Genomic DNA, 15,197 nt, shown 5'->3' with positions numbered 1-15,197 from the left:
CCTTCCAACCCTGCTATTCTATGATCTATGCTTCAGAGCATTAGAGCATCATTTCTTGTATTCATACTAATGCTTCAGAGCATCATTTCCTGTCAGGGTTCATGGGAATTTTTATGTTGAGAGCTTGGAGGGCTTTCTCCTGTCAGTCCTTCCTGCTGCTAATTCCTTATTGTAGGGGTAAATAATCTTGGTGGGAGAGACAGTAGGGATGGCTGAGGGTGATCTCCCTCACATTTGGTTTTCTGATTTTTTCTTTTCTTTTCCTCCAGAGGAGCTCCACTTTGGCTTGTTTTAGAATTCTCTTTACAAAGCTTAGAAAAGCCAAATTTATTCTGAGGAAAGCTGGGCTGGGATGAGGTGAGGAGGGGGAGCTTGCCCATCACAAATTTTAAAGTTTTTCTGGGAAATCTAGAGTTTTCTCAGAAGTTTCTTGAGGTTCCTCAGTGAGAAGATTAGTAATGGAAGTCAACCTTCCATGAAAGACAACCAACCTATTATCATCATGAGCCTTCTCTGGGAGGAGAATATTAGCATGTTCAAGGGGGCACACAGTTCATTCAGGTCACCGACCGCAAGATTCAGTTCGGACCCTGATTTTGCAATTTGGAAAACAGCAGCCTGATTCATCCCGGTCTTGCATAAATTGAGTGTGAACCTTAGAACATACCCCATAATCCTCTATAGGGTTCTGTGGCATGTGTGTAGAGGTTCCTCAGTAGATGATTTAATGCAGGAAAAGATTATATAAAGGAGAAAGTTTGAAAACCACCATAGCGTAGTCAATAACTGAGTGCCAAGATTTTCACAACTGGCACTTATAAACAGTTGCACTGATATGCTAAAGTTTGGAGCTCTCGATTCCAGCATGGATTATTTGCCTCTCTCACTTTCAGTCTTGTGCCTGCTATTGTTCCCAGGACTGAACTGTTGATGCCAGATGGCCTCAGTATTTAAAACTGTCTTTATGATGATTATCATGAGATCTGTTTCCCAATTTCCCAGTTCCATCTCCCAAGGAATTTCACTCACAGTCCTTTGGATGCCAACCCCAGCTTCCAGTACTTGTGGAATATAAAACTTATTAAAAGCTCATTGGTAAAAAGTGTTTCTTTCCCATACTAATGATCAGCTGTAAATGTAGAAGGAAGGGGATGATTGGTTAAAGAGAGAGAGAGAGAGAAAGCTTTGTCTTTCTCAGACTAATTATAAGCTCTAAATGTAGATGCTCTCATCATCTGTCCTAAGATGTATGTGCTTATAAGGCCCCTGTTAACAATAAAACTACCTATACATGATATCTGGCTGCCACAGATTAACCTTATACAAGTCAGGTTACAACTACATCACAAGCACAAAACAAAGATTTAAAATGTGTGCAGAGCAAAATTCAAAAGAGAGGTGAGCCCAAGCATAGTCCGCATATCAGATCACATACATACAACATATTAGCAAGGATTTAATCATTTTAAAAGGCATTTAAGAAAATATTTACCCATCTTATAGATTAGAAACTCGAGATTGAGGGCCAGACTAGGGGCTTCTCCACACAGAGGCTTTTTATCCCACAATTTTACCAGGGCTTCTGCTTCAGGATTCTTTGCAGGATTAAGATCAACCCTTTACATGTGCTTCCCTTTCCCCCCTTTTTTTCCTCTCTTTATCTGCGAGTTCCAAATATTTCATTATACAGCCACTAGATGGTGGTGTGGTATAGCTCCTATTATTGTGTGACTTCCTTGTTTCAAGGAGGAATTTAACTTGCTGTATTTTAATGGCTCATTATCTCTGATCTATAAAAAACAGGGTAAAGTTCAGAAGACATAGGAGAGGACCTGGAGGCTGACGATGTCATGTAAAGGACCCACAAACTTCTGTTAGTAACCAATCTCAATTGCAGGATAAAAGCCCAGTGTGGAGAATGCCTCGATATACATAGCATTCAGCGACATATCTGAACTACAGGAACTTGGAGGGGCAGGGAGGTCCTTATCAGGAAATCAGCATGCGGGAAGATTTATCTCTTCTCTGCCCAGCATGATCAAAACCAAAATTGCCCTTTTCTGGTGTGGCTGGAATACTTGGTATCAATGGAAAACATTTTCCTAAACATTCTAGGTGCACCAAGCAAAGGCACGCCTAGAACCTTCTTCCCATGCACACCGCATTGCCCCTAAGGGTCATGAATCCCATGTGTCTGTAATTTGAAAATTAAAAAGCTGCATAGCTCCATAGAGACACAGCTACATGCTATGCATTAAGCACAATGTGTAGTTTGGCCCTGAGTGTCTCAAGTCCCAAGGAAAACCAATGAATCCATGGCAGCAGAGACCACAAAGCACATGCAGAGCACATCACTTTAAGGAATGAGTCAAGCCAAAGATGATGTATATGCATCATATCAGGGATGTTGAACCTCAGGCCCACAGAGCTAATCTGAGCCTGACCAATCTAGCCCCCTGGGATTCCCCAGGTGGTCATGCCCCCTTTCCCCAGGACCCACCACCTTTCCCTCAACTACCAATTCTCCTGTGGTTTCCTGGACTTTGTGCAGGTTTCTTCCCATTCTAAAAGATTGAAATGCTTTTCCTCAGGCCTAGTTACTAGCAATATGAGCTTTATGCTAAAATGGGTTGGTATTTTTGCTGTTTTGGCCTTGCCTTTGGCTCTGTCCCTTTGGCCTTCAGCCTCACCAGCCCTGGAATGCAATCCTTGAATGCTCCTCCAAAATTGAATTGGCCCTTGTGCTGCGTTATATGGTTCTGGAATTAAATATCTAGAGGGCAGGGATGATTTAATCCATGTGAGTTCATGCTCTCACACACAGGCAGTGTCCCTCCACCAATCTGTCTTATCTGTCTGTCTGTCTGTATCTCTCTCTCTCTCTCTCTCTCTCACACACACACACACAGAGAGAGAGAGAGAGAGAGAGAGAGAGAGAGGGAGGCAGCTGTTTTCAGGGCCTCAGCACAACTACTCTGAAATATGGCTGTTAGACAGCAGCTGGACATGGCAGATACCATTTTTTTCTGCCTGTAGAATGCAAACATGGAGGCTTTCTCTATGAGATTAACATTTGCCTTTTCTGACTTCACCGGCTACAACAGGCAAGTGCTATATAACATGTGTACATTCCACCCTCCACTGAATAAAATGGGAACATTTTAACACTGTAACGTTATAAGCACACAGTGGATTTTCACCATATCTATGAAAGGTGCACCCAATGAGTATTTGATTTTTAAAAGCAATTTCAGCCTTCAGAATGTTTGCTTCAAAGTATGATGTTTTTACTGGCAAAATGGCCAGGAACTAAAGACCCTCACTCTTATTGTCACTGTTTTTGAAGTACTCCAAGTCAGCCATGTTAAACCTTGGTAGCCTGTGTGTACACCTCATGAAACAGAACTCAAGTTCATACTGATAGGACAATTTGCCTTGTATGGATTTTATAAAGAATAAAGTGCATGCTTTAAAATGGTAGCACGCTAGAAAATTGTCGCACCTTAAGTAGACAGCCACTTCCATGACTATATAATATGAACACTTCTGGAGTAGTGGGAAAAAGTGAGAAATGAGAATCACAGTAACTGGAAATCCATTCTAACTTTGCTAGATGTGTAAGAACGAAGAGTGTGAAATAAATGTTATCACAAAGAAATAGACGTTATGAAGCTTTACAATTACTTGCTTTGCTTAGGAAAGCTCTGTCCTTTAAGAACATTTTCACAGTGAAAAACCACTGAAATCCAGGACAGTTTGGACAATGTATCACAGAAATCAAATTTGCCCTTCAGTTTTTCAAATCCTTTTGAATATGTACGTTGATAATTAGTGATGTTTTCCATCAGTGTTAGAGGAATAAAACCATTTCGTCAGATTACTTTGTTACACTGCCTGTAAGCAAATACCTTTGCCAGCTCAAGTGACAAACTCACCTTAAAAATCAAATCCTTTTTCCCATAGCGAAGCTCCTTCAGTTGGGCTTGGATCTTTTTTGACTGCAAGCAGAGGATAATACATTAATCTTTTAAGTAATTTATATTTAAAAATCTGCAGATAAAAAGATATTAAAGTTTAGGCAATAAGAAAGTCTATCCTGAGGTGTTTTGGGGTAGCAGTTGCTGGTTTGTTTGTTTTTGGAAAAATCATACCTACTGATGAAATGAATCACGTTTGCTGCAGCTACACTGGTGTTTGCTACAGTAAAGTGAAGAACAGAAGCTTATCCTGCACACTCAGCGGCATGGCAAACACAGCTGCCACATAAAGTGTGAGGCAGCTGTCAGATGACAGGAGTAGAGTAGATACTTCGGCTTGGATCCTAAGTAGCGTGAGAGGAAGGAAACTTGTACAAGGGGACTTTCCTATCCTCTTTGCTGTCCTCCTATTCCTTGCAGCCAAAAAGGCCTCTCTGGATAGGTCAGGCAACTTTCTTGAACAGAGAGAGGGCACAGGGGGTGACTGTGACTGAGCAGTGATGCCATGAGGGCAGGGTTTGGGGCAGATGTTCAGGGCCTCACTCAGTAAAATAAGCTTGAGGGCCCATAAGGGCAGCAGAAATTACCACATTTTGAAGAATTTAAGGAATACACATGACCATCTAAACAGGACCTCCATAAAACCATTATGTCCAACGTTTAAAATCACCTAATTGCACCATTGCTGCTGGGAGAGGGAGGAATTGATAAAAAATACATAAATGGGTGGAACGACCTTGCACAAGCTCTGTTCTGCTCACTGGAGGTGGCTCTGCCCAGTTTTGGATGCAAAATACAAACAGGCACAGTCTCAAAAGGCTATTAGAAAATAGGTATTTATAAAATCTCTTTCTGCCTTTCCTCCTTTTTTGCCTAGTTTTGGGCAATTCATCCCCCTGCCTCACCAGCAGCCCCTTGCCAGCTGTCTCACACTGTTCGGGAAGGCCCCCCAACATTCCAGAGAAGCTTTCAGTGGTGTGTGTGTGTGGGGGGGGGGGGCTGGAAAGTGTCCTTGTGCAAACTTTAAGCCACTCACAATACTTGGGTTCCAAGCCCCCCACTTTACATTCTAGTGGGGGCAGGGGGCTGGCATGGAATCAATAGAAGTAATTTTGTAAAATGGACACAATTTAGGTGTCGGGGCAATCTCAGCACAATTAATTTTTCTAACCAAACTTTCCACAAGGTATCACCTTCCAATTAGGTTAGACAAAGAAATTGTGCTAAATCAACACACAACATTGGCAAATATGACAACTACTCACACATTAAGGAAAAAACAACACAAAACATCTTTTGAAAATTTCTTTCATCAGCAAGATCCACACATACAAACACAGCAGTGTGGCAGCTTCTTATACTGCAATCAACCATTGCATGTGCAAACAGCAGTGCGGTGACTGCTTATAATGCAACCATGTGAAGACTGCTCTGTACAGCAAATTGTCCAGTCGAAGCCACTTCCAGCCATGTTCACTATGCCCATCACAAACACCGAAAAAAGCATTTGCAAGCCATGCTGGGTAAAGCGGGGGCTGCCAGGGCTAGGAACAAAGGAAGCCCAGTCAGGTGTACAGATGGTGCTAGTGGGCTCCTGAAGTCACTCACAAAATACTCTTTCAGACAGTGGCTTTCCCCTAACTTTGCAAGTTCTGCTAAACTGCTTAGAGGTAAAATGCTTTGAAGCACTTAAGATGAGCCCCTATAAATCTTTGCACAAGGCAACTTAAATAACCAAGGACGAGAGGGAGAATTATCGAAAGGATTTCTTAATAGTGTAGTACAGCCTTCACTAACCTAGTGCCCTCTCGATCTTTTGGACCACAATTTCCATCAGACCTAGCCTGCATGGACAGTGTTCAAGGATGATGGGAGTTGTAGTACAAAACACTAAGAGGCACCAGGTTGAGAAGGCTGGCATAGCAACTGGCTAACTCAGACCAGGGGACCACCTGGTCCATTGCTCTGACTAGTTATCTCAGGCAGAGGTCTTTCCAAGCCCTCCTTCATGAGATTGAATCTAAAGATCTTATGCATGGAAAGAACATCATCCACCACTGAGCTATGGGCCCTCACTAAATCTATTCTTTTAGATATAGCACCCTCTTTCATAACCAAACTATGCTGATGAGAAATATGAACTGAATCATCCTATAGAGATTTCAATGAACGGTTCTTATTTCATGGACTGGCTAGTGACATGTTTCCAGATTGCTGTCCCAGGTATGAGACATTCCACTACAAAATCAACTGGATGTTTTTGCCTTTAGAATTATATTTAGGACACTGATTTAGGCTTGCACACTTACCTGGGAGTAAGTCCCACTGAACTCAGTGGGACTTACTTCTGAGTAGACATGCCTAGGGTTGCATCATTAGTCTTCTGGAAAGAGTGAAATCAAGCATCAAATGTTCATTGACAGCTGCATAGCCGTAGATCATATCCTGCTGGCTTAAAAATCCCACTAAGCCAGGGTTGACATTTATTAATGAGGACAACTCTGATCATGTCTGTGCAGCTATCTGTAGCATGCACTGGCCTGCCTGGCCTTGATCATGTGTTAAATAAATAAATAAATAAACAAACAAACAAACTAGAAGCAATTGCAGAAATCTCCCACCAACCCCCTATAGCTATTTTTTCAGATCATTAATTTACTAATCTTCAGGGTAGCATAACTCGTCCTAATTTTGAAACTGATGAGAAATTATCTGTGTTCTCATCATTAGAATCACTTTGTTACTTATTTTCAGCTCAATAATATTTAAGGTATAGGGACCTGAGTGGAACATAGGAAACTGCTTTACACCAGGTCAGAATATTTGCTGATGTCCCATTTTGTCTACTCTGACTGGCACTCAAGTAGCCATTTTTCACATCACCTGCTACCTGATCCTTCTAACTGGAGAGGTTAGGTATTGAGTCTGGGACCATCTGCTTGCAAAGCATGTGCTCTTCCACTAAGCTATAATCCCTATGGTCCCTTCCCAATACAAGGCTCTCCCCCTACCCTCTAGATGTTTTGGACTACAATTCCCAGTATTCCTCACCAATGGCCATGCTGGCAGGGATTGGAAGTTGAAGTCCAAAATAACTGGAGGGCACCAGGCTGGGGAAGGCTGATCTAGTGCATCTAGTCTATTACTGTCAACCATGTTGGGATGCCACTCTCAAAGTTTTCCAGCAAGTTGGGGGAGATGTCTCCTAGTTATATTACACACTTCTTAGGTTTCTAAGGCGATATGCTAGGGATCAAACCCCAAACCTCATATATGCTAACCCATCAGCTGTGCCTAAACACTTCCACAGATTCAAGCCTAGAGATTTCCAGTGCTGTAAAAATTTGGCAAGCCAAATATTTTAACTTGTGATCCAAATTCAATGTCATATAACTACACCAAAATTACACAATCTGTTCCAAATATATGGTCAATAAAGAAAGTGCATTGTTTGTGTCACTGAGATTCCACATGTATATGTTACAGCAATCTCCTCCTGTGTGTTTCAGTGAAGAATCTAGCATAGCTTCTGTTTTCAGGGAAATCTATTGCCCAGCAGGTTTGTTTGTTTTAACACATGTTCCTTTTTACAATATATTTCCTTTGGAAAGATCCTCAGTGAGCAATTCTGGAAAATTGTTAGCTCAAACCGCCACTGTAAAATGAAGATCTATAGGCAATGAATAATCAGGGGCAAGGTTGAACGCCAAGCATTGGAAGGTCAAATTCCTTGTTTTCCATTTACATTTAAACTCTTGTGTTAGATTATTCACAGTTATGCTGCAAATATTAGAATGTATATAAATGGCATGCAAAAGAAACAGGGGAAAACAGCTGTAAATTAATAGCAAAGATGATGCAACTAGAGAAGGGAAGCAATGGAGGCACAGAAAAAACGCATTGGTGCTCCGGCTAGAGTTTCCAGGCAACTCTATCTATCAGCTATCTATCTGCCTGCCTGCCTGCCTGCCTGCCTGCCTGTACGAGGGAGGGAGAAAGAGAGAGAGAGAGAGAGAGAGAGAGATGACTGAGGGGTGGGGGAAGGAGAGTATTTTGCAAACTCTGTGGCATAACTCAGAAATAATTCACAATTTAAATTAAGAAAGTAAAGGCAAGATGATGATGGAAAAAGCAGCAATAGTAACCTCTTCTTGCTAAATCAGATGTAATTACATGTGGTGATTCCTCAAATGCTGGGGTGGACACTCTTTTCATATTAGGGGAACCAATGTGATTTGTAGGGATGGCCGTGAATTTCTCCACGAATCTCGGGGAGGCCGAATGCCAACGCATTCGGCCCCCCAAAATTGTTGGTGAAATTCTCCGCCCCCCACCCCTCCCGGGATGGGACTTACCTCATGAGAATGTCCCTCTCGGTGGCAGGTCCCGGCGGCGTTTCAGCAGTGTTTCGTTGGGGGCAGGGGCGGCGGCCGGTCTTCCGACCGGCTGCTGCCGCCGCCGCCACTACAAAATAAAGTAAAAACAAACAAAAACACCCGTGATAGGCTACGTAATGATTAACGTAGCCTATCACGGCTAGATTTCCAAAGTCAGCCGTGATAGGCTACGTTAATCGTTATGTAGCCTATCACGGGTGACTTTGGGGGGAAAAAAAAAGCGTGTATGCAAATGGCGGCGCCCATGGGCACCGCCATTTGCATTCCTTATTTGGTCCCGGGTAGTCTACGTCAAGATTTACATAGACTACGGCGAAAATAAGGGCAAAGCAAATAGCCGTTATTTCACGGGTGGTTTTTTTTTCCCATTCACTTTTTATTTCATGGCCGGGGAGACGGGGCGCTTCACGCCGGCCTGAATTTTGGCCGGGCGAGGCGGGGCGCCTCCCCCCCTGGCCTGAACTTCAGGGGGAGAACCGAAGCGCCTCCCCCCCACTGCGAAGCAAGCTGCGGGACCAGGTAAGTGACTTTCGTACATCACTAGTGATTTGTCCTAAGCACTAAAGCTGTGCGCAAATGGCCACTTGAAATTCTCCACCCCATTTGTGGGCAGAGAAATTGGGAGGGGGGACAATTTCACTGGATTTCTCCAGAGGAAGGAGACATTCACAACAGTTTCTCACAGGTAGAGCTCACCCTTGTAGCATGGTTGTAGCATGGCTTCTTTCTTCTTCTGTAAAGGTTTTTGGATTTTTTGTGCTGCCACTGCAAGTGGCTGTCAGGATGCCCCTGTTGCCTACTGAATCCTCCAATAGCCAGAAAGAATCAACACTCAGACAAAAGGGCTGCTTTCCAAGGCTTTAATTCCATTCAACCTAATGAAGCATACAGATGGTAATTGCCTGAGACTCAGAGGGACTACAAAGGAACAGCCATCTAGGGGTTTCTAAGGATTAGGATGTCAGTTGATCTCCATTTGGGAAAAATGTGGCAACTTTCTGAACTTAAGGGGTGGGAAGGGAAGATCTCCCCCACTCCCATGGGGCCTTGGGGTGCAGCTGTTGACACTGAGACAATCGGGCTGAGCACCGAAGCTCAGCTCCTGCAATCTCTCCCTTGTGCCTGCACCTGCGCCTCACGTCTAAAAGCTCAAGTTGTCCCTCCCTCCCCATGCCTGGGTCACTGTCCAGGGATGTGAGCGGGGGAGGGGCTCCCCCTCTAGCTGCGCCTCTGAAGTCTGAGAGAGTTCCTCTTCCACGAATTGTATCTCCTCCTCAGAATCAGAGCTGCCTTGGGACTCTATGGGCTCAGATACAACCAGGACATCGGCAACAGCTTCAACTGTGTTAGCAGCCTAGCTCTCATTTTGCATCCATCATCATGCAAGTGTGGCAGGGGACAGTGTTGTGTCTAGTTCCAGGAAAGAGGTGGAACAGATGCCAAATTCTGACCTGAATTTCCTGGAAGTTTTGTTTCCCTGTGATAGAGGGTTCCATTTTTCTGCCTCATTCTTAGGGCATTTTCAAATTCATTATGAATTCATTTTGGTGGTGTCCTTGAGCTTACCTAATCACTGCCAAGGGTGCTTTTAGGCATGGCGGAGAATTCCGCCATGGAACTTGGTGAGGCCGAATGCCAACGCATTCAGCCCCACGAAATCCATGGTGGAATGAAGCCCCCCCCACGAAATGGGCCTGGAATGGAGCACCTACCCTACCTGCTGCCATCCGTGCTGCATTGTGAATGGCGGCCACGTCTGAGGCCGCCATTCGCTTCTTCCATATAGCCGTGATAGGCTACGTAAATACTTACATAGCCTTTCACAGCTAACACAGGGACACCATTTGCATCCCTGCGGAAGCCGTGACAGGCTACATAAGTATTTATGTAGCCTGTCATGGCAAAACTAAGGGAACGTAAATGGCAGCAGCTACAGTGGGTGCCATTTGCATTCCCTTTTTTTTCCGCCGTGATAGGCTACGTAAATATTTACATAGCCTATCATGGCGGAAAAAAAGGGAACACAAATGGTGGCCACCACAGCCACCGCCATTTGCATTCCCTTTTTTTTTTCTGTGATAGGCTATGTCAACGTCTATGTTTTTTCTGTGATAGGCTACGTCTATGATAGGCTACGTATATCACGGCTAAAGCGGGAATGCAAATGGCGTAGGGGACACTATTTGCATCCCTGCTTTAGCTGTGATTGGCTACATAAATATTTACGTAGCCTATCACGGGCCGGCGTAGGGACGCAAATGGCGTCCCCTACACAGGACGCCATTTGCTTCTGCACCAGCCCGGCAGCGGCTGGAGGCCCCGCTGCGGGTTGGCCTGGCTGGCGGCTCCGCAGCCTGGCCACTAGGGATGTACGAAAGTTCCGCCACGGATCTTGGGGAGTCTGAATGCCAGGGCATTCGGCCCAAAATTGGTGGTGGAATGGCCCTCCCCCCGCCCCCCCGGGACAGGACTTAACTTGGGCGGATCTTCCTGGCAGCGGCAGCAGTGTGGCGGCGGCTGCGGCAGCCGGTCTTCCGACCGGCTGCCGCCACCGCCATTTCCAGGTTAAAACAAAAACAAAAAAAGTGATAGGCTACGTAAAGATTCATGTAGCCTATCATGGCTAGATTTTAAAAAAAACACCATGATAGTAGGGATGTACGAAAGTCACTTACCTGTTCGCGGATTATGCTGATGCTGGGGGGGAGGAGCTCCATCCCTCCCCCTCTGAATCCTGGCCGGCCGGCTCCGCTCCGCAGTAAATCTGCGGAGCCACCGGCAGGCTCCGCCAGCAGCCGGACATTTGGCTGCTGGCTAACAGGGACGCAAATGGCGGTGGCTGTGGCTGCCGCCATTTGCGTCCCTGCAGTCAGCTGTAATAGGCTACGTAAATGTTTACGTAGCCTATCACAGCTGATTTTAAAAAAACCCAAAAAGTGCGTACGCAAATGGCGGCGCCCATGGCCCCCGCCATTTGCGTTCCTTATTTTGGCATGTCTTGTCTACGTAAACATTTACATAGACTACAGTGAAAATAAGGGGAACGTAAATAGCGTAGATGCTACACTATTTGTGTTCCCCTTATTTTCGCCATCATAGTCTACGTAAATGTTTACATAGACTAAGACGTGCCAAAATAAGGAACGCAAATGGCGGCGGCCATGGGCGCCGCCATTTGCGTATGCGCGTTTTTGTTTGTTTTTTTTAAAAAATCAGCCGGGATAGGCTACGTAAACATTTATGTAGCCTATAATGGCTGACTGCAGGGACGCAAACGGCGGCTACGGCCGCCGCCATTTGCGTCCCTGCTAGCCAGCGGCTGGATGTCTGGCCGCTGGCAGAGCTGGCCGGTGGCTCTGCAGAATCACTGTGGAGCACAGCCGGCCAGCCAGGATGCCGGGGGGGGGGGAGGAACGGAGCGCCTTCCCCCCCGACGAGGACTCTGGGGGGAGGGACGGAATGCCTCCCCCCCACCATCAGCATAATCCCAGAAAGTTAAGTGATTTTCGTACATCCCTACTGGCCACGGAGCAGAGTTAGCCAGGCAGGATTCCAGGGGGGAGGAACGGATTGCCTCCCCCCACCTGCGGAACCCGGTGGAGCCAGGTAAGCGGGGTTTCATACGCCCCTAGGTGCTTTGTGTGTTTTATCTTTCTAGTATTCATCCATCCATCGCTAGGGGTGAACGAAACCCCGCTTACCTGGCTCTGCCAGGTTCCGCAGGTGGGGGGAGGCGATGCGTTCCTCCCCCCCGGAATCCTGCCCAGTTGGCTCCACTCCGCAGTCAGGCTGCGGAGCCACCAGCCGGGCCAACCCACAGCAGGGCTTCCAGGTGCTGCCGGGCTGTTGCGGATGCAAATGGCATCCTACATAGGGGATGTCATTTGCATCCCTACGCAAGCCCGTGATAGGCTACATAAATATTTACGTAGCCTATCACGGCTAAAGCGGGAACGCAAATGGTGTAGGGGATACCATTTGTGTCCCTGCTTTAGCTGTGATAGGCTATGTAAATATATATGTAGCCTATCATGGGCCGGCATAGGGACGCAAATGGCAGTCACTATGATGGCAGCCTGGCAGTGGCCGGAGCTGCTGCCGGAGCCGCAGCCAGGTAGGCTCCGTTTCGCAGGGCTTTTGTGGGGTGGTGGGGCAGGGGGCTCTGTTCCCCCACAGATTCTGGTGGCCAAATTCACTGGAATTTGGCCCCCCTGGGATCCATGGTGGAATTCTCTAACATTGCTGTCCATCGCTTTGCAGCCTCTCAGGCTGCCTGCACTTCCTGATCTGAAAAAAAGCTCTATGTGAGGAATTACCTCATGAGATCTACCCCTGGGCTTTAACTGAAGTGTGGGAAGCCAAGGAGGCTACAAGCTGCTAGGGATATGATCATATAATGAAAGACAAGACACTCACATACACTCCTTGGCCACGTCATAAGTTAGGTTAAGACAAGAACCCTGAACCCAACCCATGAGAATTTCTTCAAATTTTTCTCCTCCTTTGAATTTCTTTTCGAAAGCAATTTCTTTTCTATCAAATTGAATGAGAATGGGTGAAAAAAATGTGGGAAATATTTTCGGCACAGCACCATTAAGCACAGAAAATATGACCCCTCTTGAGAAGGCTGTAGATGCCCATTTTGTAATTTGTAATGGCTTTATTGAGCAGTGCCTTGAAACAACAACTCTAACTTTGCAGTCCTTACTGTGGGCTATGAAGGTGCATATTTTTTTGGATTGGAGGGGGGATGGCAACTATGAACAAGCACAAAGTTTGCCTAATGTGCCAGAGGAGGGACAGCTTTCTAGCAACACAGGGACGACTCTTACTTTCTGGTCCTGTGTATGGCTCTCAGCTATGGGAAGGTAAGGAAACATTGCCAAATTACTTAGGCAAACAGCCACAGAAGAAGTGAAATTTCAGCTGAAGTGTCTTCAGCTCAGCTCTAATTTGATGATGCAAAAATCCTCAGAGTTCAAGGTACCTATCCAGTGCACCTGTTTATGCATGCATAGGCTGCACTTAGGGGTTCCCCTTATTTGCCCCTATTTTTCTTGCATGTTAGTTCCACCCTCCCCATCACCAAAGTAACAAGCGTAAGTTGCTGCTTGTAAAGAGGCCTTAAGTATATCGGAAATGAACAGTCACCAACATTTTATATTCAATTAATTTTCCAGTCCCACCACTGAAGACATAAGAATAAGCAATTTGAAATTCAACATCTGAACTTACATTTTGAATGTAAAATTTGCAAGATCTAACTGAGAATGTGAACATGTTAATGTCTAAAAGTGAATGCTTTAAACTTGTTGACATCTCTTGATTGCTTTGATTTTGTGTAGGCTTCAAATATAGATTCTCATAATGTCATATACTAATTACTGTTCATGTTATCTAAGAAATACTGTCAACTAAAATACAACTATATGTTGACTATCAAATATTGGCTTTCAAAATGCCTTCTAGGGACACTTTAGGTCTTTGAACATTTATCAGGGGTTCCTCAATTTAAAAATTAGCACTGGCAGACAAAGTATCCCCCCAAAAGGTTTGCTCATCACTAGTGATCTTTCTCTTCAGTACACAGTGACAGGATGCGAGGTGTGTTCTAGGAAATATTCTCAGTTCACAGTGGGTGATTGTGAGGCCCAACACAATCCTTCATGAACTCTGTGCAACATGCCCCAGAATATTTCACAATGTGAAAAAGTTCCTTGGCAGATAAGTCAAAGTGGAAGATGTTCCCTGAAGCTAGAAAGTTTGAAATCCACTGATACAGGTAAGAAAATTAAATTCATATATAGATTTAGAAATGACACTATCTAAAATATAGATAGTATAAAGTAATTATTATTACTGATCCTTTTAAATTTCCTTCCTTTTATTATTATTATTACTATCATTATTATGAGACTTTGATTAGTAATATTTTTGGCTGGTTAAATTGTTAAGCTTTACTATTATATCTTAACTGAAGGACAGTATATAGTTATTGGAACTTGGAAGTGAATTGTAGGCTTGCTCCTACAATAGGCTTGCTCCCTTGCTATAAGACTGAAGATACAATATTGAAATGTAAGGTTGATTATCTATGCTGTACTGAATTGTAATATTGGCAATGTTGTAAGTATAACTTTTAAGTAGAATGATACTTGAAGTTTGTGTGTAATGCAGTTTAAATTTAATCCTTTTAAGTAACTTTTTAATATTTTTTTCTTTTTCCTTCTTGCTTTCTTCTTCCTCTTCCTCCTTCTGTTCTTTTTTTTTTTCTTTTTCATTATTGTTATGTCCTCCTAAGAATACTGTATTGTTGGAAACTATAGATAATGATTAGGTTGTTGGTATTGTTTATTTCATTTATAAAGATAAAAAATAGAATAAAAAGCATTAAAAAAACCCCACAGTGGCTAATTTAAATTGTGGCACGTGCTGGGCACAATTTTCAGAACCACCACCCAAGCACAGCTTGGAGTGTCATCTGAACCCAGGCCGCATGCATTTTTGGAGTGGGAAACAACCTCCAACAACCCATGGGCTGTTGTAGGATTATGCTGATCATGTGAACCATGTCTCGTTGATTCTTGAAGAAAGAAACATGTTCATTTCCCCAAACCAGCTGTATTGAGATACTGTAAGATCAATTTTAATTGCTTGTTTCATCTTGCAATCACTTATTAGCAAAACAGTCAACTTCAGTCACTGATTGCAGTAAAGCCCATCTGTTGTACCAGACAGAATGCAAGCACATATCATTGAGTAGATATGTTAAACTGATCCAGGATGCCTCCACCAAAGCAGCAGTGTGGGTGCCAGATATATT

At 44.3% G+C, this 15,197-nt stretch overlaps 1 protein-coding gene across 1 annotated transcript in view; it reads right to left on the bottom strand.

The window, feature by feature from the left end:
• Positions 1 to 15,197, bottom strand: part of LUZP2 (leucine zipper protein 2) — a 610,103-nt gene that overhangs the window by 158,217 nt on the left and 436,689 nt on the right. Inside the window, exon 7 of the mRNA XM_084828127.1 lies at positions 3,936 to 3,998. Coding sequence (XP_084684253.1) covers positions 3,936 to 3,998 — 63 coding nt within the window. The remainder of the gene's footprint in view (positions 1 to 3,935; positions 3,999 to 15,197) is intronic.

Source organism: Heloderma suspectum, chromosome 1 (genome assembly GCF_057233095.1).
Source record: "Heloderma suspectum isolate Gila_16-S chromosome 1, 16-S_ref, whole genome shotgun sequence".
Lineage (NCBI taxonomy): Eukaryota > Metazoa > Chordata > Lepidosauria > Squamata > Helodermatidae > Heloderma > Heloderma suspectum.
Note: the sequence above shows the minus strand (reverse complement) of the source record. Positions and strands in the feature narration are given on the sequence as shown.